Genomic DNA, 23278 nt, shown 5'->3' on the forward strand with positions numbered 1-23278 from the left:
CAGGAAAGCATCCAGGCAACTTCCTGACTAGATGCCCGGATAACCTCAGCTGGCTCCTATCGATGCGGAGGCACAGCGGCTGTACTCAGAATCCCTCCCAAATGCCTGAGCTCCTCACCCTATTTCTACGGCTGAGCCCAGCCACCCTCCAGAGGAAACTCATTTTGGCTGCTTGTATCCGCGATCTTGTTCTTTCGGTCACTACCCAAAGCTCGTGACCATAGGTGAGGGTTGGGACGTAGATCGACGGTAACTCGAGAGCTTTGCCTTCTGGCTCTGCTCCCTCTTCACCACGGCAGATCGGTTCAGAGTCTGCATCACTGTAGATGCTGCACCAATCCGCCTGATGATCTCTCGCTCCCTTCTTCCCTCCCTCGTGAACAAGACCCCAAGATACTTAAACTCCTCCACTCGAGGCAGGACCTCTCTCCCAATCCTGAGGTGGCAAGCCACCCTTTTCCTGTCAAGAACCATGGCCTCGGATTTGGAGTTGCTGTTAATAATACTGTTAATTTTCTCCTGATCTTACCCCTCCTCCAGCTCTGTCTACATTTTCTATCCACAATGGGCCTAATATGATATTGTAAACATTAGATTCTGGTTAGTAGTACGAATTTCATTCAGTAATGTCAAGCACACAAACCTCGTTTGATGAATTGTATTTACTATGTAACCAGAGTCTGAGGCATTCTGTACCAACAGGTCCAATAAACCTGTGAGTTCAGATGTCTGTCAGAGTTGCTTCGAGTTTGAACTGCTTTAAGCCCAAGCTGTAAAGTCACTTTAGGTTGAAAAGCAAGAAACTCACAGCTCCTGTAATTGGCACATTTCTTATTTAGTGACTTTGCAGCTTGTCTATGAAATTAATTATCCATCATTTCCCAGATATAGGGACCCTAAGTCTCCTCCCCTTCAGGTCGGCTCATGGGTCCCCGGAACAAAGAAAAGATGAATGTATTTAAATGGGCCAATAAAAGTTATTTTCTAATCCGCTTTGCCTCACGCCCTGAATCACACATATGTTGCACTTTTATTTAAATGAAAAGTAATTATGTGTGTTTTGACTATGTATGTCACGTAATTTGAATCACCGCAGAATCCCTTCTTGCCCAGCTTAGCTGCTACTTTCCACAGGGCAACGGTGGCACAGGAGATAAGTACTCGCCCCGTAATCGGAATGTTGCAGGTTCGAGCCCCGCTCAGTCTGATGCTGTCGTTGTGTTCTTGGGCAAGACACTTTACCCACCTTCCCTGCTGGTGATGGTCAGAGGGACCACCGGTGGTCAGAGGGACTGGTGGCGCCAGTGCTCGGCAGCCTCGCCTCTGTCAGTGTGCCACTTTTATTTTTCAATGATGACATTGAGAGAAGGGGCTCCCGGATGCCCCTCTGGAACAGAGCCAGCTGGGTATATCATGGACTCCTGGAAACAGTGGAACCTGATCTGCCTCTTGCAACTGTCTGTAGAGGATTCTGAAGATGTTTGGATATTCGTCGTTTTGGTGTCGGGATTCCTGCTGTTTTGGCTTACCGTAAAATTAACGAGCTTTCGAGGAATATTGGCTGAATCCCAGAGCTCAGGGATGGAATGCATCATGCTGTGAACGCACAAACTCATACAATTGTCGAGATGAGTCGTAAGCGTGGAACTTTGGCTGAGATTCAGGCTCTGGCAGAAAAGGTGGATTCCATCAAGGACAGAGTGGACGGATCAGCACTGATTGGGATTGATTAATTACACCATTATTGGATCTAGAGGGGTTGAGGACCAAACAGAACACTAAGGCAGAGAGGAAATTATCTCTGCCTGTCCCCAAAACAATTTTTATCTGAATCTGGTGCCCTTGGAGCCTGTGAGGCTGAAGTGAAAACTCCCCCCTCAGAAGAACTGTGGAATGCTGCCGTCGCTATGGAAACTCTTTCTCCCTATCCCAGCCTGGGCGGGACTGTGACCGGTGAAGGCCGTGGAACCGTATTTGGGAGTCACTGTGCCCTCTCACCCATTATCTCCCTCCCCTGTTCAAACGAAGGTGATGAGCGCTGCTCCATGCGGCTGCGCACTCTGAAGTGAGGACAGTCCCCAACCCTACCTCCCCACCTAGTGGACATTTATGTTGTGTAATGTCTGAAGTCTGTGTGCATTTCTGTCTGAGGTGTTTTTTGCATGGCAAAGCTACCCTCTCTGTGGAAGGTAACTCTAAAGTGCCTTTTTTTTTCCTCCCCCTGACTCCATCCTCATATAAACCCTCTTGATCTATTACGCTAGCACGACTCGGGTTGTGAATGATCACAGTCGCCAATTCTTGTCATGTGTCTATGTATGTATGTCTGATCTAAGAATTGTGTGTACTGAAACTCTAATTTCCCTCTGGGATTAATAAAGTATTTTTGAATTGAATTGAATTGAATCGTAGCTCATCCCCACCAGTGTGTGAATGTGTGTGTGAATGGGTGAATGACTGATTGTGTTGTAAAGTGCCTTGGGGGGTTCCAGGACTCTAGAAGGTGCTATATCAAATACAGGCCATTTACCATTTACCACATGACCAGATTTGTAGTGGTTTTCTCCACGTTTAATGCTCCTATCATCCTAAAAGAAGGATTCGGAGCTCGTTGAACTCATTTCCATGTCTGATTCAATGACGTCAATTTGGTGAGATGAACATTTGTAGTCCGTTACGTCTTTTCACATAAAACCTAAAATTACGTTTTCCACTGTTTGAAAATGGCGCTTCCTTGCTATCAAAATATGTCTTTTAAATTCACCATATGTGAAATGCATGGCTCATATCAAATGGGATCAGAAAATAACTTTTATCCTCTCACAGACTCCATTCTTTTTATTTGGGGGGCAGTGGGGGACCATGGACCAGAAGCAGATGGACGTGACTTGGGCTTCCTATTTCACAGCTGAGCAGATGAGCCTGCAGATTGCAGAGATTCATGTGGATCAGCTCATCGGCTGCAGTCAGTACCTTTGGACAGAGCTTGGTCTGTCCACAGCAGGGCCACAACATGCCTTTAGACTCTGACTATGGATAAAACAGCTTCTGTTAATATTCTCCACATGTTTCTTTTGTCTTCAATTTTAATTTTATACAGAAAAATGAGAAAAGAAGGAAAACATTTTTTTACTGACATTCTTTATGAATTAACAAAGTAGACCAAATTATTTTCCATTTCCATACAAAGTGTTCTCAGACTCAAGAAGGTGTGAGATCTTCACGTTTTTAACTGCAGATATTTCCATGTTTGTTGCCAAAATGACAACTGGATACAGGAACACAATACAGCAAAACAAGTAAGAAAAAAACTGCCCCCTAGTGGCTAGCTACTGTATGTTTCAGGCCCCGCCCCTTACGTGTATATAAACAGGATATGTTCCTCACTGGATGAAATAAACATAGATGTTAAATTCTGTTGATTTACAGTTCCAGCCTGGATTCAGTTTGTTCATACACACACACACACACACACACACACACACACACACACGCACACACACACACACACACACACACACACACACACACACTTGGTTGTAATGAATAACTTCAAGACCAAGTTCACTAATGTTTTCATTAAGTTTGCTGTGGTCTCAAGTATAAAGCATAAATGAATGCTTTGTGACTCGATCTCTGCGGGGATTTTTTTTTTTTTTGATGCTCTTGTTTCAGGAACTAGCAGCTAGTCAGAGGGGTGGGGCTAAAAATAGCAGGATTTGGAGTCTTACTCATTTTTATTCCTGATATTCAAACATCTCAGCACCGATTGGCTCACAGCAATGCACCTCCACCCCTGACTCAATTTGCCCTGAAATGTTGATGTTTTATCTCCACGAATAACACAAGCCTGGAGGAGTTGTGCTTTACTGTGGAGTTGCTAACGCTAACGGTGCTCTGCTCTCTCCTGGACCCTAAATCAACAACAGCCTTCCAAAGTAGTGAGCCAAAGTTGGTGAGTCATGAATGCTAATTTGCAGTATCATGCTAAAGTTGAGCATTTCTAATCTATTGTCTTTCACAGCTATTGCATGAAATAGGGGTAGAAAACTATTTTCACATTCAACCTGCATGAGAGACCGATTGTATTTTAAAAATAACAAGAAAATAATGGTTTCTCAGTGAACTTACGGAACCTGCAGCAGAGTGCAGCATTTTTACTTTATGCTACTACCATAAAGTAAAATATTACTTTATGGTAGTAGCCTGGAACTTCAGTTTCACACACATCCTGATTATTGATTCATAATAAGGACCTGCAGATATTTCTATTATGAAGCATCATAATCATCAGTAATATTGGTTCTGAATTCTAGTAGGACATTTATTTACTATGTAACTCACAGTATCTAATTACATTTACAACCTGAGAAGAGGGATGATTTCTTTGCTCACCAGAAAAAATAATTTGCATTCTACAAGAATTCATCCCTAAAAAAGAATCTATCAACCCAGATTCAGGTGGAATGAACCATCCTGGAAAAACCACTCAAGCAACACACAGTTTAGGGGGAAATAATTAAAATACAAGGGTTCACAGTGATTGGATTATGATTTTCCATTACTGTACATTTCAGGTCATTTAAATTATTAATTTTTTGAAGAACATTGAATTTATTGTTTGCCATTATTATGTAAGGAGCACCTCAAGCAACATGATGGCAAAAGACAAATAGAGAAATATCTCCTACAGACCTGTTTTTAAGGAACGTATCCTGTAAATATCCCATTTCTGGTTCATCTAGTGTATAATTGCAGCCCCTCATTTTTCTGCCTGTCTTTATTTTAAAACCTGAGTTTGAATCAATAAAATTTAAGATAAAATGAGCCAAGCTATTAATGCATCAAACTCACAGAATAAAACACTGCATTTGCACAATTGCACCTAAGGTGCAATTTATTAGACAAAATGTTCTCTTTGTGTTTAGATTCTTGCAGAAGAAAATAAATAATATGTGAATCTTAGGAACCGGTATTGTGATTGGTGTGTCTGAAAAACATCGTCCTGAAAGGAAGGTTGCTGATTGGAGTTACCTGAATGATGATGCTGAGAGGTGGGCTCTACCTCCTTCAGAGGGTAGGGGGCGCTGGCGGGCCGTGGTGGCTGAAACATGTAACTGTCGTTTGGCAGGGAGTGCATCCTAGACACACACATCTTCAGGTCCTGGTCGTTGTGCTGCCCGTCTTCCTCCTGCAGAGGGAGACAGACACCATTAAGCCCATATAATGTGACATACACAAGCTGCAGGATCATTGTTCTCAAATGTCTGAGAAACATTATAGTGCTGTGGGAAAACTATTTGTTCTATTACATCTTTCCTTTGCTTATGCATTTTTGTCACATTTTTGTCTGGAAAGGAACTCTTCCTTTTTCACACTCACTTGCTCAGGTGAATTTGGGCACGGTCCAATGTAAGTCCCTCCCATCGAGCTATTGTTGGAAGTTGTGCTTCGTCTGCGTTGCCTCTCTTCTTCCATTTCCAAGGCAATCTCTGCATCCATCTCTGCATCCTCCTTGGCCTCCTGTGAAATCAGGTCAATGTCTATCTTTAACAGACTGCAAACTAAAACATCTAATGAAAGCCGCGTGGGAATCCGACACAGTACAGAGAGTGTTTGATCAAAAATGCCATGTCTGCATTTTTCTTCATACCTTGTTGCTCTCCTCCAGATGTTTCATTAAAACTGCTACCACAACATTGACCAGGACGAACTGGGCCATGAGCACAAACGTGACAAAATAAATGGGAGATATCCAAGGCAAGTACGAGAAACAGTGGGTGTCCTTTGGGTGGCACTCCCGTAAGGTGTCCTTCAGAAACACAGAACAGGATCGAGAGAGAAAAAGGTTCAAAAGGAGAAAAAAGTGACAACATTGATCTACAACAGGGTTAGTCAAATGAAATGGTCCGAGGGCCACTCAACAGAACGACCTGGGGGTGCGGGGTGGGGGGTGGGGGTGGGGTGCGGGGGGGGGGGGGGGGGGGAGCTGTTCCTACGCTAGAGGTGTGAATCTTCACTTGTCTCCTGATTCAATTACGATTATTGGGTCAACAATTCGAATCCATATCCCTACACATCATGATTATTTCATATGGATTTGTTTTCATCGATAAATAGAAGACGTCAGATAATTAATTTTTTTTTAATTAAAAATGTGTCTGACACAACCTGCCATCCCCCAAAGCACTCTATTCACAACAGTCCTTATAAAACATAAATCGTTTAAGAAGATTTAACAAAGTAAGAAAATCTGTTTCCTCATTCAACCGTCACACCTCAGGCTGAGAAAAACGCTTTGCAGATGCTCACAAAATCTGAAAAAATACTGAAAACCTTTAAGACACGTCCAATTCTTGCCTTTAGTTTAAGTTATAAAACACATAATGGGTTCATATATTAGCGTTTAATGTCTTTGAGCAGCATTAGAGTCAGATATTTATACAACAGTTCAAGGGTGTCAGAAAGAACACCAAATGAAATGATTGGCTAAGGTTTTTTATTTTATTTGAACCCAGTGGTCTCATTTCTGAAATGTCGGGAGAATGAATTAAGTTCTGTTTGATGCAGAAAATAAAACATAAAACAAATTCTACAGTTCCAATAATATTTAAGATGTGTGTTACTGATACCAGCAGGAGGCTGTGGGCTGGATTAGAATTAAATGACTCAGCTGATGAGTCTCCTTTACTAACCAGCTGTCCTGTTCTCACCATGTAAAGCTTGGTTTATGCTTGAAGCGTCCGCGAGGTCCGTGCGGCAAAATTGCGTCATTTTAACAACCACGCCCCTCCACCGCGCCTCCGCACGGCCCAAACTTTCCGCACCGCGCACCTAGGAAATTTTCTAACCACACAGACGGTCGGATGCGGAAAAACATGGCGGACTAGCAAGAACTAGTATGGCAGAGGTTCGTAAATACAGACATTTGTATGATTCAGCTCTCAGAGATCACCGTGATCAACATGTTGTTAATAATTTTTGGAGAGAAATAGCTCGCACTGTCGGAAAGACGAGGACGCTGCTAAAAATGCTGGAATGCCATGTTGTAAACAACAGTAATTTCTACTTCTACTATGGTGTAGTGTTAGATGCATGCCGTAGAGCTCCATGCTGCCCCCTACAGTTTGGGAGAATATTGGCTCACCACAGAGACAAGCCGCATGAACCATAAATGCTGCAAGTTGTGAAGCGTGTTCCATCTGCGAGCCGCATCACCAAGCGGAAAGTGAATGCGTCAAGCATAAACTAAGCTTAAAGGTTGGTTTATGCTTGACGCGTCCGCGAGGTCCGCACAGCTCCGCGCGGCGAAATTGCGTCATTTTAACAACCACGCCCCTCCACCGCGCCTCTGCACGGCCCAAAATTTCCGCACCACGCACCTAGGAAATTTTCTAACCACGCGGACGATCGGACGTGGAAACACATGGTGGACTGGCAAGAACTAGTATGGCAGAGGTTCGTAAATACAGACATTTGTATGATTCAGCTCTCAAAGATCACCGTGATCAACATGTTGTTAATAATTTTTGGAGAGAAATAGCTCGCACTGTCGGAAAAGACGAGGATGCTGTTAAAAATGCTGGAACGCCATGTTGTAAACAACAGTAATTTCTACTTCTACTATGGTGTAGTGTTAGATGCATGCCGTAGAGCTCCATGCTGCCCCCTACAGTTTGGGAGAATATTGGCTCACCGCAGAGACAAGCCGCCTGAACCATAAACGCTGCAAGTTGTGAAGCGCGTTCCATCCGCGAGCCGCATCACCAAGCGGAAAGTGAATGTGTCAAGCATAAACCAAGCTTAACCCTCATGTCCTTGCTGTCTCTGGAGGAGCAGGTAGAAAACAAGATCTCCTGTAACTTCAATTGAACCAAAGCTTCCTCCCAGTTTCTCTTTAAGCTGAATTTAACATCAGTTTATCATCATGAAGCAAAAGAATAAAGTGGAACAAAAACTTCTATTTTCTATTTCTCTCTCCTTTTAACTTCTCCGTGTCCCTAATTAAAAGAGACAGATGATTACTCACAGCTGGTATGTGTTTTTGTCCTAGTATTTAGTGTCTGTTAGTGTGTATTTTTTGTGTTTCTCTGAGGGGAGTCCTGCTTAAAACCTCTAGAGTTTGCAGGGGAGTCTCTGATTAGAGTTTAATGTTCGGTCTCAGTGGTGATAGATAGATAGATAGATAGATAGATAGATAGATGATAGATGATAGATGATAGATAGATAGATAGATAGATAGATGATAGATAGATAGATAGATAGATAGATAGATAGATAGATAGATAGATAGATAGATAGATAGATAGATAGATAGATAGATAGATAGATAGATAGATAGATAGATAGATAGATAGATAGATAGAAAGATAGATAGATAGATAGATAGATAGATAGATAGATATTTTTATTTGGTCAACAACAATTCATCAATTTTACATAAAAGTAATCAAGCAACCGAAAAAAGTAATAGGTTGAAGCCTAGTGGCTTATAATTAGCCTATCCTTAACTCCCACAGAGATAATCAAATCCTTAACCAGGGCTGATAGATAAGATGCATAACATTTAAAGAAAAAGCAATGATAAATCAAGAAACACAAGGTTAGACATCAAACTAAGTTTCAGTAACTTTGGAAGATGCAAATTTTTAAAATTTTCTTGAAAAATGACAATGAATAACACATCTTCAGTTCATCATTAAGTCCATTCCATAACTTCACTCCCAAAGCCGACACACATCTATACTTAGCATAATTCTCACTTTAGGTTTTTCAAACATACAAGACCTCTCAAATCCTATTTTCCATCTCTTAATTGAAACATACTTAAAATATAAATTGGAACATTCTTTTTCACCACTCTATACATCATTTCTAAAGTTTTACGATATATAATGTCCTTAAATGAGACATTAAGTGTTTGTCAATATGTGTACCTTTATGCTGTAGCTGAATCAGCTTCTTGTATTTTCTCTTTCTTTGATAGTATCTGCCCGGCGTCAGGAGCATTTTTGTTAAATTAACCCTTTATTTTTTTTAATATTGATTTTTGCCTGTGTCACTTGTCCTCATGATACTCCAGGTCTCCTAGACGCCTGGGTCGTAACAATGATGAATTATGTTATTCTCACTAAGAATTTAATACTTTATACTTTCACCATCCTGAGCAAAATAAACACGAAGAGATGTGGTTGCTCTGCACTAAGCTACTTTATATCTCCATAATTGGTTTTAGAGGGCATTTGATCTCTCGGTGGTTTGACATAATCAACACATCGTTTATGGGATTCTCTCAGTGTGTGTGTTTGTGTGTGTGTGTGTGTGTGTGTGTGTGTGTGTGTGTGTGTGTGTGTGTGTGTGTGTGTGTGTGTGTGTGTGTGTGCGTGTGTGTGTGTGTGTTTGTGTGTGTGTGTGTGGTCATACTTTCATGATCCCATTCCAGTTGTCTCCAGTGGACACCCGAAACAGCGTGAGGAAAGCCATTCCAAAGTTCTCAAACGTTGCGTGACGACTCAGACCCTCACATGGATTACTGTCAGTGCACTCTAATCAACAGGAACAATGTAGTAAGACATTAGTTACACAGCTGGGTTTGAGGGGGGAAAATAAAAAAATTAACATGAACAATATTTTATGACAGGGAATGGCTGCAGATGTCAATTTAAAAAAGTGTATTTTTGGCCGCTGTCGTCCAGCGTGTGGACCCTGCAAAGACTGTCACAAGAATGAATGAGAATAGTCTTTATTCAGGTGTGTATTAAGAACAAGATAACCTCCGCATTGCATGCAATTGATCTCCAATGATTTTGACCATGAACACAACTACAATAAGAAAGTTTGAATGGCTCAACATGAGTTCCTGAGTTTAGAGAGTTAATTGGCAACAGTATTATTGGTGTATCCATGACTTCTGGCCCTAATCTACCAGCACTGTTTTGGCCACTGCAAAATTGTTGGTCTCATTGAGGTAGTGGCCTGGAGCATGGTGCCATTGTGGACATACGTGAAAGGATCATTGCAGGAATGTGCTACTGATATATGGAGGTCTGGGTGAGCATCTCAGATGGAAAGGTGGGAAAACATTTTTGGCAAGTACTAAGACAGTAGAAGCTTTTTGCATTAACAGGCTTGTTTGCAGTGAGAGTTGGACTCCGCCAAGGCTGCCCTTTGTCACTGATTCTGTTCATAACCTTTATGGGCAGGATTTTTAGGTGCAGCCAATGTGAGGGGATCTGTTTTGCTGGCCTAAGGACTGAGTCTCTGCTTTTTGCAGATGATGTGGTCTTGTTGGCTTCATCAGAACGTGATCTCCGGCTCTCATTGGAGCGTTTCACAGCGGAGTGTGAAGCAGCTGGGATGAGAATCAGCTTCTCTAAATCCGAGACCATGGTCGTGAGTCGTAAAAGGGTAGAATGCCTTCTGCGGGTCATGGATGAGGTCCTGCCCCAAGTGGAGGAGTGTAAGTATCTCGGGGTCTTGTTCATGAGTGAAGAAAAGCTGGAGCGTAAGATCGATAGGCAGATTGGTGCTGCATCTGCATTGATGCGGGCATTGTACTGGTCTGTCGTGGTGAAGACAGAGCTAAACCAGAAGGCAAAGCTCTCGATTTACCGATCGATCTACGTTCCTACCTTCACCTTCACAAGCTTTGGGTAGTGGCCGAAAGAACGAGATTTCGGATACAAGCGGCCAAAATGAGTTTTCTCCCTTAGAGATAGGGTGAGAAGCTTGGTCATCCGGGAGGGGCTCGGAGTAGACCCACTGCTCCTCCACATCGAGAGGAACCAGTTGAGGTGGCTCGGGCATCTGATCAGGATGCCTCCTGGACACCTCCCTGGTGAGGTTTTCCGGGCACGTCCAACCGGGAGGAGGCCTAAAGGAAGACCCAGGACACGTTGGAGGAATTAAGTCTCACAGCTGGTCAGAGAACGCCTTAAGCTTGGTTTATGCTTGACACGTCTGCGAGGTTCGCACGGCAAAATTGCATCATATTAACAACCACGCCCCTCCAAGGCGCCTCTGCACGGCCCAAACTTTCAGCACCACGCACCTAGGAAATTTTCTAACCACATAGACGGTCGGACGTGGAAAAACATGGCGGACTGGGAAGAACTAGTATGGCAGAGGTTCGTAAATACAGACATTTGTATGATTCAGCTCTCAGAGATCACCGTGATCAACATGTTGTTAATAATTCTTGGAGAGAAATAGGTCGCACTGTCGGAAAAGACGAGGACGCTGTTAAAAAATGCTGGAATGCCATGTTGTAAACAACAGTAATTTTTACTTGTGTAGTGTTGGACGCATGCTGTAGAGCTCCGTGCTGCCCCCTACAGTTTGGGAGAATATTGGCTCACCGCAGAGACAAGCCGCACAAACCATAAACGCTGCGAGTTGTGAAGCGCGTTCCATCCGTGAGCCACATCACCAAGCGGAAAGTGAATGTGTCAAGCATAAACCAAGCTTAAGGATTCCCCCGGAGGAGCTGGTCCAAGTGGCTGGGGAGAGGGAAGTCTGGGTCTTCCCGCTTAGGCTACTGCCCCTGTGAACCGAACCCGGATAAGTAGCTGCAAATGCATGGATGGATGAAAGGTAGTTAAAAAAGTTGCGGATATTCAGTCACATTTTAATTAAGTCACGTTCTTAAAGCTACAATGTCAAATCTGCAAAACCAGCTAGCTTAAAACATTGTTTTTCATACCTCTTAAAATTCCAACATAGTATAACTATAAATATAGTGTGGACATAAAAATAAAACAAAAATATAGTGGTTCTCTCGCATCTGCCTAAAAACCTCATCAATAACACGGATCAGACGGAAGACAACCATCGGACCGTCAGTCTCACCAAACTGCAGCACTTCCGCATGTACTTGGGTCTTCCACTCATCACATGCTTGCACATTTTGCAATAAAACACCACAGGTGCAAGGTTCTTTGTTCAATAATATCAGAGAAGCAGAAACAGCCAGCTGCTACCAACTACCAGAGTCCCAAAAAGAAAAACACCATTTGAAGTCACAGAAAACAAGACATTTGGATCTAGAAAACAGTGACTGGTGTTTAACACTATAAAGTTTCCTCTGGCAATGCGGGTTCCAGTTTGCGGCAGACGTAGCCGAGAGGATGATGGCCAGCTGGAAGGGTGAGCGTTCCATGACGGTGTTTCTGTTTTAAGCTAGCTTGTTTTGCAGATTTGATTTTGTAGCGTTACTGGAGAGTAAAGGGGCTTTTAAGGACAAACAAATGGATGAATTTCCCAGTAGAAAAAATATTTCATTCTTCTCCGAAATTGCTAAGGTGAGTTGTTTTGATTTTACAAACTGGTTCTGGTACATTGATCTATTTGAACTAAAATGTGAGTGTAAAGATTTTATAGACAGTTCAGTTAAAGGGACTTTACGGAGTTTTGAATTTTTATGCTCACGATTGCCCCCTCAGGTCAAAAGTGTAACGGCAGCTTCAATAGTAGGCTCGTGCATGAGGCGCGCATGCTGTACATGCACACTCCTTAACGAAAATAACAGCTGAGACAGTCCCTTGTGTGTGTGTGTGTGTGTGTGTGTGTGTGTGTGTGTGTGTGTGTGTGTGTGTGTGTGTGTGTGTGTGTGGTTGTGTGTGTGCATGTGTGTGTGTGTGTGTGCGTGTGTGCGCGCGTGTGTGTGGCCCGGAGGACAGAGGACAGGAGAACGTGCAGCTAATTAATTAAATAATTTGGTTCTGTACCTTTCTCTTCAGCACAGCCGACAAAGGTTTATGATGGGTCAGTCCTCCTGCATGCTCAGATCATTCCCTTCCCTTGCTTGAAAAATTGTTCCAAAATTAAAGTTGAACCCACATCTTTTTTATCCGTTCGGCGAGTCTCAAATAAAAATTTGGGCATCTTACTGTAAAAAAAATACCATTAATGTAAAAAAGAAACTCTAAAAAAACTATGTTCACATCCAGAATCAAACCCAGGTCTTCTGCATGGGAGTCCAACATCTTACTAGGTGAGCTAAAGCGCCAGTGATGTTCCTTTGTATCTGTAACATTTATATCCTTGATGACAGCTGCAACAACGTCAAATCAAAGAACGGTTCGGAGCAAAAATGGCTATTTTGTTGCTAATTAGCAGGAAATATCTAGAAGAAAGTTCTACAGAAAGTAGCTAAGGGTCCTCAGAAATGTAGCTAGGTTCGTCACTAGGCGTTAGGAACAGCGACAAAGACTAAAGCTACGGATAGCAAATGCTACGGGCTATGCCTGAGCGTGAACGTGCATGAAGCAGCCTGCTCGACCCGAGCAGCTCTCTTTTTCTGTGATTTTACAGAAAAACAGGCAATCACAGTAAAAAAGCCAGGGCTCATTCTACAGGACCAGGGCATTGCAGGAGAATGTATGAAGAAGAAATGTATTATTTCTATAAATGTTTTGGCTGTCAAACTTCCATAATGCCCCTTTAACTAACTGCTACATCATAAACCATCTGGTGTCAAAGTCATCAAAGGAATTATTTGAACCTGAGACTAGTTTTTTTGTCTTTGTTTAATACACCAATGGTCCACATAGAAAGTCAGATTGGTTTAGTTGTAACAAAAACTGAACCGAGAGCTGCTAAGTGTTCCATCTCTCTGGACATGACGGAAGAACAGAGAATTGTTTTAAGTGGAAAGTCCTATGGTCCCACATGACAATAAAAAAGCTCTCAGGAGGCAGTGAGCAACATCTAAGCCAGAACATATCTTTGGCTGCTTTGAGCCCCAGGTGACAGAAATTGGCAATTATAGAAGACTGAGACTGTCCTTTGAGTATAATCCTGCTTGTATCTCTCTGGATCAGCTAACAGGATAGAATGGAGAGAATTTACCAATGCTTCTCTTCTGCTAAGAGGAGCTTTATATAACAGGAAAATATGTCTGCTGTGTCACAAAGAAATGGTACTCACACTTTTACGACTTATGACGAATTAATTTAAAGTCATGTTTTTGTTTAAGACCAATTCCTGTGATAATAAAAGAAACCCCTCGTTTTTCCGCTCCTGTGTCTGACTCACTGTGGAGGGACTCAAGGATACTGGAGAGGATGGTGAGTCACTGGGAAGTAGATCAAACAAGATTATTAATTAGATTTAGTTTTGGACTCAAAATGAAACAGCTTGGGTTTCTGCTATGCTAAAAAGCTAAAAATAGAATTGCATTTTGAATATTGGTATGTAAACATCAAGGCTGTCCCCTGATACCTCACAATATCTGCTTATTTGTCTGAAAACAGAAGTCTGCGACTCAAACGCAAGATTTAAACCAAACATAGGCAACATTTTCAAGAGTATTCGGTCACTAAAATATGAGTTTAAAGAGCAAGTCACCCCCTACCACAGTCTCACTCCACTCCCACATCCTGTTTGAACAAATCAACAAATGCTGTTGCCTGGCTGACCGAGCCGCTAACAAATACACACGTACACAAGCTCACATTGACACTGTGATATCCGTGGTACCAGCTAATGGGCGTGTTCGAGATGAGCCAGTTATTAAGTTATTAAACAACACTAGGGTTGGGGCAGATCTGAGGTCATGGGGATGCTGATTCCATATGTGTGCAGCATAGTAACTAAAGGTGTCTCCACCATGTTTTTTTCTGACCCGAGATTCTACCAGCTGATTGTTTCCTACAGATCTCAGAGCCCTTCGTCTTCTTCGTCTTCCTCCGCTTATCCGGGTCCGGGTCACGGGGGCAGCATCCCAATTAGGGAGCTCCAGGCCGTCCTCTCCCCGGCCTTGTCCACCAGCTCCTCCGGCAGGACCCCAAGGCGTTCCCGGACCAGATTGGAGATGTAACCTCTCCAACGTGTCCTGGGTCGACCCGGGGGCCTTCTGCCGGCAGGACATGCCCGAAACACCTCCCCGGGGAGGCGTCCAGGAGGCATCCTGACCAGATGCCCAAACCACCTCAACTGGCTCCTTTCGATCCGGAGGAGCAGCGGTTCTACTCCGAGTCCCTCCCGAATGTCCGAGCTCCTCACCCTATCTCTAAGGCTGAGCCCGGCCACCCTACGGAGGAAACTCATTTCGGCCGCTTGTATCCGCAATCTCGTTCTTTCGGTCATTACCCAAAGCTCATGACCATAGGTGAGGATTGGGACGTAGATCGACCGGTAAATCGAGAGCCTGGCTTTCTGGCTCAGCTCCCTCTTCCCCACGACAGATCGGCTCAGCGTCCACGTCACTGCAGACGCCGAACCAATCCGCCTGTCGATCTCCCGATCCCTCCTACCCTCACTCGTGAACAAGACCCCGAGATACTTAAACTCCTCCACTTGAGGTAGGACCTCTCCCCCGACCCGGAGGTGGCAAGCCACCCTTTTCCGGTCGAGAACCATGGTCTCAGATTTGGAGGTGCTGATCCTCATCCCAGCCGCTTCACATTCGGCCGCGAACCTACCCAGCAAGAGCTGAAGGTCAGAGCTGGATGAAGCTAGGAGGACCACATCATCCGCAAAAAGCAGAGACGAGATTCTCCTGCCACCAAACTCGACACACTCCACACCACGGCTGCGTCTAGAAATTCTGTCCATAAAAGTGATGAACAGAACCGGTGACAAAGGGCAGCCCTGGCGGAGTCCAACCCTCACTGGGAACAGGTCCGACTTACTACCGGCTATGCGGACCAAACTCACGCTCCTCTGGTAAAGGGACTGAATGGCCCTTAACAGAAAGCCACCCACCCCATACTCCTGGAGCGTCCCCCACAGGGTGCCCCTGGGGACACGGTCATAAGCCTTCTCCAAATCCACAAAGCACATGTGGATTGGTTGGGCAAACTCCCATGCCCCCTCCATCACCCTTGCAAGGGTATAGAGCTGGTCCACAGTTCCACGGCCAGGACGAAAACCACATTGCTCCTCCTCTATCTGAGATTCAACTATCGATCGGACCCTCCTCTCCAGTACCTTGGCGTAGACCTTTCCAGGGAGGCTGAGGAGTGTGATCCCCCTATAGTTGGAACACACCCTCAGGTCACCCTTCTTAAAGATGGGGACCACCACCCCGGTCTGCCACTCCCTAGGAACTGCCCCCGATGACCACGCAATGTTGTAGAGACGTGTCAACCATGACAGCCCTACAACATCCATAGCCTTGAGATACCCAGGACGAACCTCATCCGCCCCCGGGGCTCCGCCGCTGTGTAGTTGTTTGACTACCTCAGCAACTTCTGCCCCCGAGATCGGACAGTACATCCCTAGGCCTCCCAGCTCTGGTTCCTCCTCGGAATGCGCATTGGTGGGATTGAGGAGCTCCTCAAAGTATTCCTTCCACCGTCCGACTATAGCCTCAGTTGACGTCAGCAGCTCCCCATCCCCACTGTAAACAGTGTGAGCGAGTTGCTGCCTTCCTCTCCTGAGGCGCCGGACAGTTTGCCAGAACCTCTTTGGAGCCGATCGATAGTCTTTCTCCATGGCCTCACCAAACTCCTCCCACGCCCGAGATTTTGCCTCGGCAACTGCCACTGCTGCACCCCGCTTGGCTATCCGGTACCTGTCTGCTGCCTCCGGAGACCCACAGACCAGCCACGCCCTGTAGGCCTCCTTCTTCAGCCTGACGGCTCCCCGAACCTCTGGTGTCCACCAGCGGGTACGGGGGTCTCAGAGCCCTGCTGGGTGTATATACAGGAATGAGATTAGATATGCATTTTGGTCCCATGACATTGAGTGATTTATAAACTAGTAGTAGCACTTTGAAATCTATTCTGTAGTTTACTGGTAACCAGTGTAGGGATCTAAGAACAGGAGTGGTGTGCTCCGTTCTCTTAGTTCCTGTTAAGACTCTAGCAGCAGCATTCTGAACAAGCTGCAGTTGCTTCACAGCTTTTTTGGGAAGACCAGTTAGGAGACCATTGCAATGGTCCAGCTGACTGGAAATAAAAGCTTGAAAAAGTTTCTCTAAGTCTGGTCTGGACATGAGACTTCTGACTCATGATATTTGACGAAGGTGTTGAAACTCTGATTTAGTTATGGTTTTAATATGTCCAGAGAAGCTCAGGTCAGAGTAAATAATAACACCTAGATTTCTAATCTGGGGTTTTATCCTTATTCCCCTGGAGTTCAGCTGAGCAATAACATCCATTCTATCCTTCTTGTTGCCAAAGACAATAATTTCAGTCTTATCTTTGTTTAACTGAAGGAAGTTTGACTGCATCCAGTTGTTTACTTGTTCTAGGCACTGACAGAGTGAGTCCAGTGGCAGACAGTCACTAGGGGATAGGGATAGGTGGATCCAAGTGTCATCAGCAAAGCTATGATAGGCGATGTTGTTATTAAGTATGACCTGACCCAGGGGGAGCATATATAAATTAAAGAGTAGTGTTCCTAGAATTGAGCCTTAGGGGACCCCACAAGTCATGGTAGTTGCTTTTGATTGCCAATCCCTAATAGACACAACATAGCCCATGTCTTTGAGATAGGACTGGAACCAGCCAAGCACTGTGCCTGATAGTCCCACCCAGTTTGTGAGTCTTTCCAGAAGGATGTTATGGTCCACAGTATCAAAAGCTGAACTGCACAAAAAATAGAGCAAACGTGGACAGAAACGACGGGAACTGAGGGATTAGAGGTGGTGACCCCATGAAGAGGTGGAGGAGAATGAAGGATAAAATTGTCCATGTTATAAAGTCTCTGAAATATATAAGCAAATTAGTAAATACACTATCGTGGACAGGATACACGAGTGTTATGGTGGCAGGATACCACAGAAAAGCGCTACGCCCTCCGTTGTCCATGCAGAGAATTGCTTTGCAACACTCAGCTGCCTGAACAGAAGTTGCAAGTGAAAACCTTTACGACACTCCATGTGTGTCTCTCCGTTGCGGAGCTCACAGAAAAGTAAATCAGGCTTTAGCTCATAGCGATGGCAGATTGAAATTCAAATGCAGTGCAGAGTTTTTACATGAAGAGGGCGCAACACTGACAGTTTTAGGCAGAATATTTAAATATTAACAAAGATGCACTAACGTTCCAAATTACTAACTACACGTGTCTACAGCATGGTTAGATACTCATTTATATAGTTTATCAGCAAAAACACAGTTGATGTGTGGGTGACTTGCTCTTTAAATAATCAATGCTAATAAAAGCAATTCTTTTTTAACCAGTACCTGGTTAAAACATACAGGGGCAGCATACTGCTGGGTGTAGTAGTGTACTGTATACTACTGAACATGATTTGGTGTATGCAGGTTAGTTATGACATTGAGAACTACTAAGTTGTACATTGATTTATACATTGATGTGTATACTGGAACAGCCTGTTGGTGGTAGGACATAACAAGCATTGGCTTCTTCCTACTCATTTTCAAATTGAATATGAAAATAATTTAATCTATTTTATTTTGTTATTATTTCCAATTTCATATTTTTCCCAGTTGACATTTCTAAGGTTTTATATATTTGAAATAAAGACTTCATCGAAGCCCTTACCAGTCGATCTACGTTCCTACCGTCACCTATGGTCACGAGCTTTGGGTAGTGACCGAAAGAACGAGGTCGCGGATACAAGCGGCCAAAATGAATTTTCTCCGAAGAGTGGCTGGGCTCTCCCTTAGAGACAGGGTGAGGAGCTCGGTCATCCGGGAGGGGCTCGGAGTAGACCCGCTGCTCCTCCACATCGAGAGGAGCCAGTTGAAGTGGCTCGTGCATCTGGTCAGGATGCCTCCTGGTGAGGTTTTCCGGGCAAGTCCATCTGGGAGGAGGCCTAAAGGTAGACCCAGGACACGGTGGAGGGACTATGTCTCTCACCTGGCCAGGGAACGCCTTGGGATTCTCCCGGAGGAGCTGGCCCAAGTGGCTGGGGAAAGGGAAGTCTGGGCCTCTCGCCTTAGGCTGCTGCCCCCACAACCCGACTGGATAAGCGGATGAAAATGGATGGATGGATTTAATCATCATCATTATCGTCAAGTGCAAAGTTGTTTTCAAACCACCTTTGTGTTTTAGGGCACTTTTTAAATTTTCATGGGCTTGTTTTCATCAGCATTTACTAGATGTTCATTTTTAAAGTTTGCTGTATTTATGACATTTCTTCGCTAATCCTCTCTGAGAACATGAGTTGGCTTACTGAGGAAGCAAAAGCATGCATGATCATGCAAATACGATATTTTCTCAACAACAAAAACAAGCCTCTGATGTGAGTGAGTGGAAAAATGGAGAGAGATGGGGTTAAAGAGGCCTCAACAATAAAAAATGATGCGTACGTCATGACTGCAGTATCTAAAGGGCCTCTTTTTTAATTGCTGAAGCCAGTAGACTCTTGTTTTTCTTCAATTTTTGAATTTCTAATAAAAGCGTGACTGACCCAGTTTGCCAAAGAGCTCCACACCCAGAGCAGCATAGATGAAGAAGAGCAGCATGAAGAGGAGGCCAAGATTTCCCACCTGGAGGGAAAACATGAGTTAGAAAACAGAAAAATTTGTTTTAGTTTGAAGCTCGGGGAGAAAAGAAGGATTAGGATTTGTGTCGTGGTTTCATTCTATTCCTATTTGACCTCCTTTTATAGAAACTGCACTAACCAAATGTTTCCCTTTAAGTTAAACTCTTAGTTTAAAGGTAAACAGCAAACTCACAGCTGCTAAAGCGAGGTCATCACAAAGACAGCTGCTGAAACCTGCAACCCATTGCTTCCTACAACACAAATCTCTCGGTTTCCTTTAAAAATATGAATATGCATTTACATACACAACGTCATCTAAATTAGGATGACCATACGTCCTCTTTCCCCCGGACATGTCCATTTTTCACTCTCTGTCCGGGCCGTCAGGGTGGTTTCCTACATTGATCAAAATGTCCGGTTTTTCATCCAGGAGCAGCTGATCGAGTTATGGGGGGCTGGATATCTTTCATTGAAGGATCCTATTTCTACCTATAAATATTTATATATATTTATATTTATAATGTTTATGGACTCTCAGCGTAGCGGGGATTCTGTTGAGCAGAGAGGACAGAAAGCGCTGATCGTTGGTGCGCCCGCTGCGTCCGGCGCACGACACATTCTCAAGGTGGGGCAACAAAACATTATTATTAACACATGATCGTTCATATCTGTTTAAATCCTCTGGTCCTCTGTCTTTTAATCGTTCCTGATTCGCTCCGCTCATCGTGTGCTGCGGGGATTTCACCTCATTGACGCAGCATCGAAACGCGCACTTTGCTTTGCGGTCAGGAGACCCCTTTGATCTGCTCAAAAGTAACTGATGAGGTGAAAAAGTAAGAATCCAGGCAGCAGATTTTCTGGAGAGTTTAGAGGAGATGCAGGAAGACGAGAGACAGACAGGACAGGAAAATAGTTAAATAAAAACAAGAAAACAAAACAATGTGTTTGAAAGTAAAATGTAGGACGATTTATCTCCACTACACGTTTTATAAAACAATAAATTATACACGTCATATTTATACATTTGATACAATTCAGATGATCTGAATCAGATCACCTTCAAAACTCAGTCACACACCCAGGGCCATTTCAAGGCATTTTGGGGGCCAAGGCAAAACGGAACACCCCCCATCACTGGGTTCCCCCAGAAGCCTTTGTGTAATTCCTACCCTGTCCAGGAGAGTTAATTATACAGTTTTTAGAAAAACACCTCAGACATCACTGACATGTTCTAATATTGCCCGACGAAAAACAAAATTGTCGGACACGCCGTCTCATCTGCTTCTTTTCTAAACCCACAAAAATCTGTCAGTTTCAAAACCATTTGAATGATACTATTAGTGGATTCTCTGAAAGTTTCCATAACAAACTTTTTTTTATCATTGACTCTGTCATCTAATCTCACAGCTGAAACAAGCATCCTTAATAATCTGTGCACAGGAAGCTTACCGGCGCTGTAGTAAAACGAAAGGTATAATCATTTCTTATTAATAAAACGTTGTAGCAGCACTAAAGCAACAGACAAATGAGATGTTGCAATAAATATGCTAAATATTTACATATAAATTGTTTTAAAGCCCTTTTGTTGGCAGAATCTGATATTAATTTTAGCTTTTCACCTGGGGTAAAAAATGCATCCCAACGTGGTTTGTGTGGTTTTGCCATAGTGTGACGTAGAGCTGGGCAATAAATAAAAAATGTATCATTATAAAAATGTCTGACTCTTATCGAGATCATTTTTCCCATGTCAATAAATTTGATAATAAGAAATGAAAAGATGTGTGTAGGTTTGCAACATTCATGTCCCTTTAAGAAGCTGTAGCACGTTGAGTCACATAAAAATGTGACTCAAGGTGCTACATGTGACAGCCCCATCTAGTGGACAACTGTTGTCTCTGCGCAGACCCGTAGTTAACGTTCATTTATTGTTATCGAGATAAAATTGTGATATTGATTTTAGGCCATATCGCCCAGCCCTAGTGTGACGTCATTGGTAGGCACAGATGACCTGTCCTCTTTTTTGGAAATGGAAATATGGTCACCCTAATTTAAATGTTAAAATTTCAAAACAAAAATAAATCCGGCAAAGTGTTAGACAAATGAGCAAAACAGAAGACTGCTTTACTTTATTTAATCTTTTTTATTCTTTGTTCTTGTGGTTTAGGACTGCTGTCACAAAGATCTCCCAAAACCATGTTGTTTTTGTTGTTGTTATTTTCTTCTCCATCTAACACTAAACCGCTCAAAGTCTTTCCGGCAGGGGGCTAAGCCCGCTGAGTGTCTCTCTACAAACATAGAGCACTGTGACTGGCCAGACCTAAAACTGTTCAGGCCAGTGGTGCATAACTAGACCAAACTGCCGAGCAAAAATCTTCAGCAGGTTAAATAATTAGCTCCCTGATGCCAAAATGTGCTAGCAATGCTAACATCATGCCACAGATGGCAATTAAGCTGTTCTCTGTGTAAATCACCAATGCCCTATAGGCTATTTTAACAAATAAAAACTACCGATTGTCACCAATTAAAGACATATTTACCATTGCTTGCTTTCATTTTGTGATACTCCCTAAAGAGATCAGACCGTGTCACATCTAAAACGGTCTGGGTAGAAACAAGTCTGCTCATCAGAGGAAATGTTGCTGTTCTATGATCTCTTTGCTTTTGCAAATAATAAACATTTTCAAACTCTTCACAACTTCACATCAGAGGGTCATTTGTGGGCAAGACGTTACAAATTATTTCCCTCATTGGTGGGTTGCTGGTCCGAATCCTGGCTCTGTCCGTCATTCTGCAATTGGAGACAACGCCTCACCCTCCCTGCCTTCTGGGGCTGGTTCGAGGGCAGGTGATGCTTGTGTTCAGCAGCCAAAGGGCAGCTGTAGCTACAGTGTAGCTCATAACCATCAGAGAGTGTGTGTGTGTGTGTGTGTGTGTGTGTGTGTGTGTGTGTGTGTGTGTGTGTGTGTGTGTGTGTGTGTGTGTGTGTGTGTGTGTGTGTGTAGTTATATTTTTAAGCCTTTTGGGGTCCCTTACTTGGGAAAGCACTAATCAAAGAAATAATCGTGTTTGGGTTTACCTGTGGCAGCGCTTGCATAACAGTATCCAGCAGAGCTCTCATCCCTTTTGCCATCTTCAGAAGTTTCAGCACTGCAGGAGAGAGAGGACACATTTACAGGCAGCCATGTATAAAACCAAACATTCTACTTGTTGGATTGAAATTTATGTAAGGGATCAAAAAACCTGTTTCAAAGACAAGAAGTGAAATCTGGTTGCAAACAAAAAAGCTCTGCTAGTGTGTGTGTGTGTGTGTGTGTGTGTGTGTGTGTGTGTGTGTGTGTGTGTGTGTGTGTGTGTGTGTGTGTGTGTGTGTGTCTGTACCTCTTGCTATTCTGAGTACTCTCATGATTCTGATGATGGTAGGGTTTATTGGGAGCGCTGCTTTCATTTTTAGTTCCTCCAGAGTGATGCCCATGATGGATAATGCAACAATAGCTACATCCAGCTGATTCCACCTACAACACCAGATGAGTCATTTTAGGTAAATAAAACAACAAACAAATAAGGAGTCGTATAGGGAAATTCACTTTTCCTGAAGGACCACCAACCTGCGAAAAAATACAGCCTTCCAAATTTCTTTTAACTTTGAAACTGTCAAGCTGTTTGTGTTTTTCATAATCTAAAAAGAAAATCTGACATATTATTATCATTCTGTAATGTTTTCTTTTAAGCTGGAAAAAGGGAAAACACAGTTTTGATCATTTAATTAAAGGAAACAATTATGTCAACTTTGAATATTCTGTTTCTTAAAATATACCCTCAAACTTCCCCCAAGATTTAGGAAATCCTTAAAGAGAGTGAGTTGATCCTTCACTCCCCCTC

The 23278-nt window shown here is 43.4% G+C and overlaps 1 protein-coding gene across 3 annotated transcripts in view; it reads right to left on the reverse strand.

The window, feature by feature from the left end:
• The window catches only part of cacna1ha (calcium channel, voltage-dependent, T type, alpha 1H subunit a), a 214306-nt gene that overhangs the window by 16503 nt on the left and 174525 nt on the right, over positions 1 to 23278 (reverse strand). For 2 of the 3 annotated variants that reach the window (XM_054750462.2, XM_054750461.2), the window contains exons 30-36: positions 22778 to 22911; positions 22476 to 22546; positions 19325 to 19403; positions 9424 to 9545; positions 5654 to 5812; positions 5383 to 5523; positions 5035 to 5191 (exon numbers count right to left, since the gene is read on the reverse strand). In XM_054750462.2, the coding sequence (XP_054606437.2) occupies positions 5035 to 5191; positions 5383 to 5523; positions 5654 to 5812; positions 9424 to 9545; positions 19325 to 19403; positions 22476 to 22546; positions 22778 to 22911 (863 nt within the window). Of the gene's footprint in view, positions 1 to 2973; positions 3031 to 5034; positions 5192 to 5382; positions 5524 to 5653; positions 5813 to 9423; positions 9546 to 19324; positions 19404 to 22475; positions 22547 to 22777; positions 22912 to 23278 lie in introns of all 3 variants that reach the window. The other variant, XM_054750463.2, reaches the window with a different exon arrangement.

Source organism: Nothobranchius furzeri, chromosome 12 (genome assembly GCF_043380555.1).
Source record: "Nothobranchius furzeri strain GRZ-AD chromosome 12, NfurGRZ-RIMD1, whole genome shotgun sequence".
NCBI classification, from domain to species: domain Eukaryota; kingdom Metazoa; phylum Chordata; class Actinopteri; order Cyprinodontiformes; family Nothobranchiidae; genus Nothobranchius; species Nothobranchius furzeri.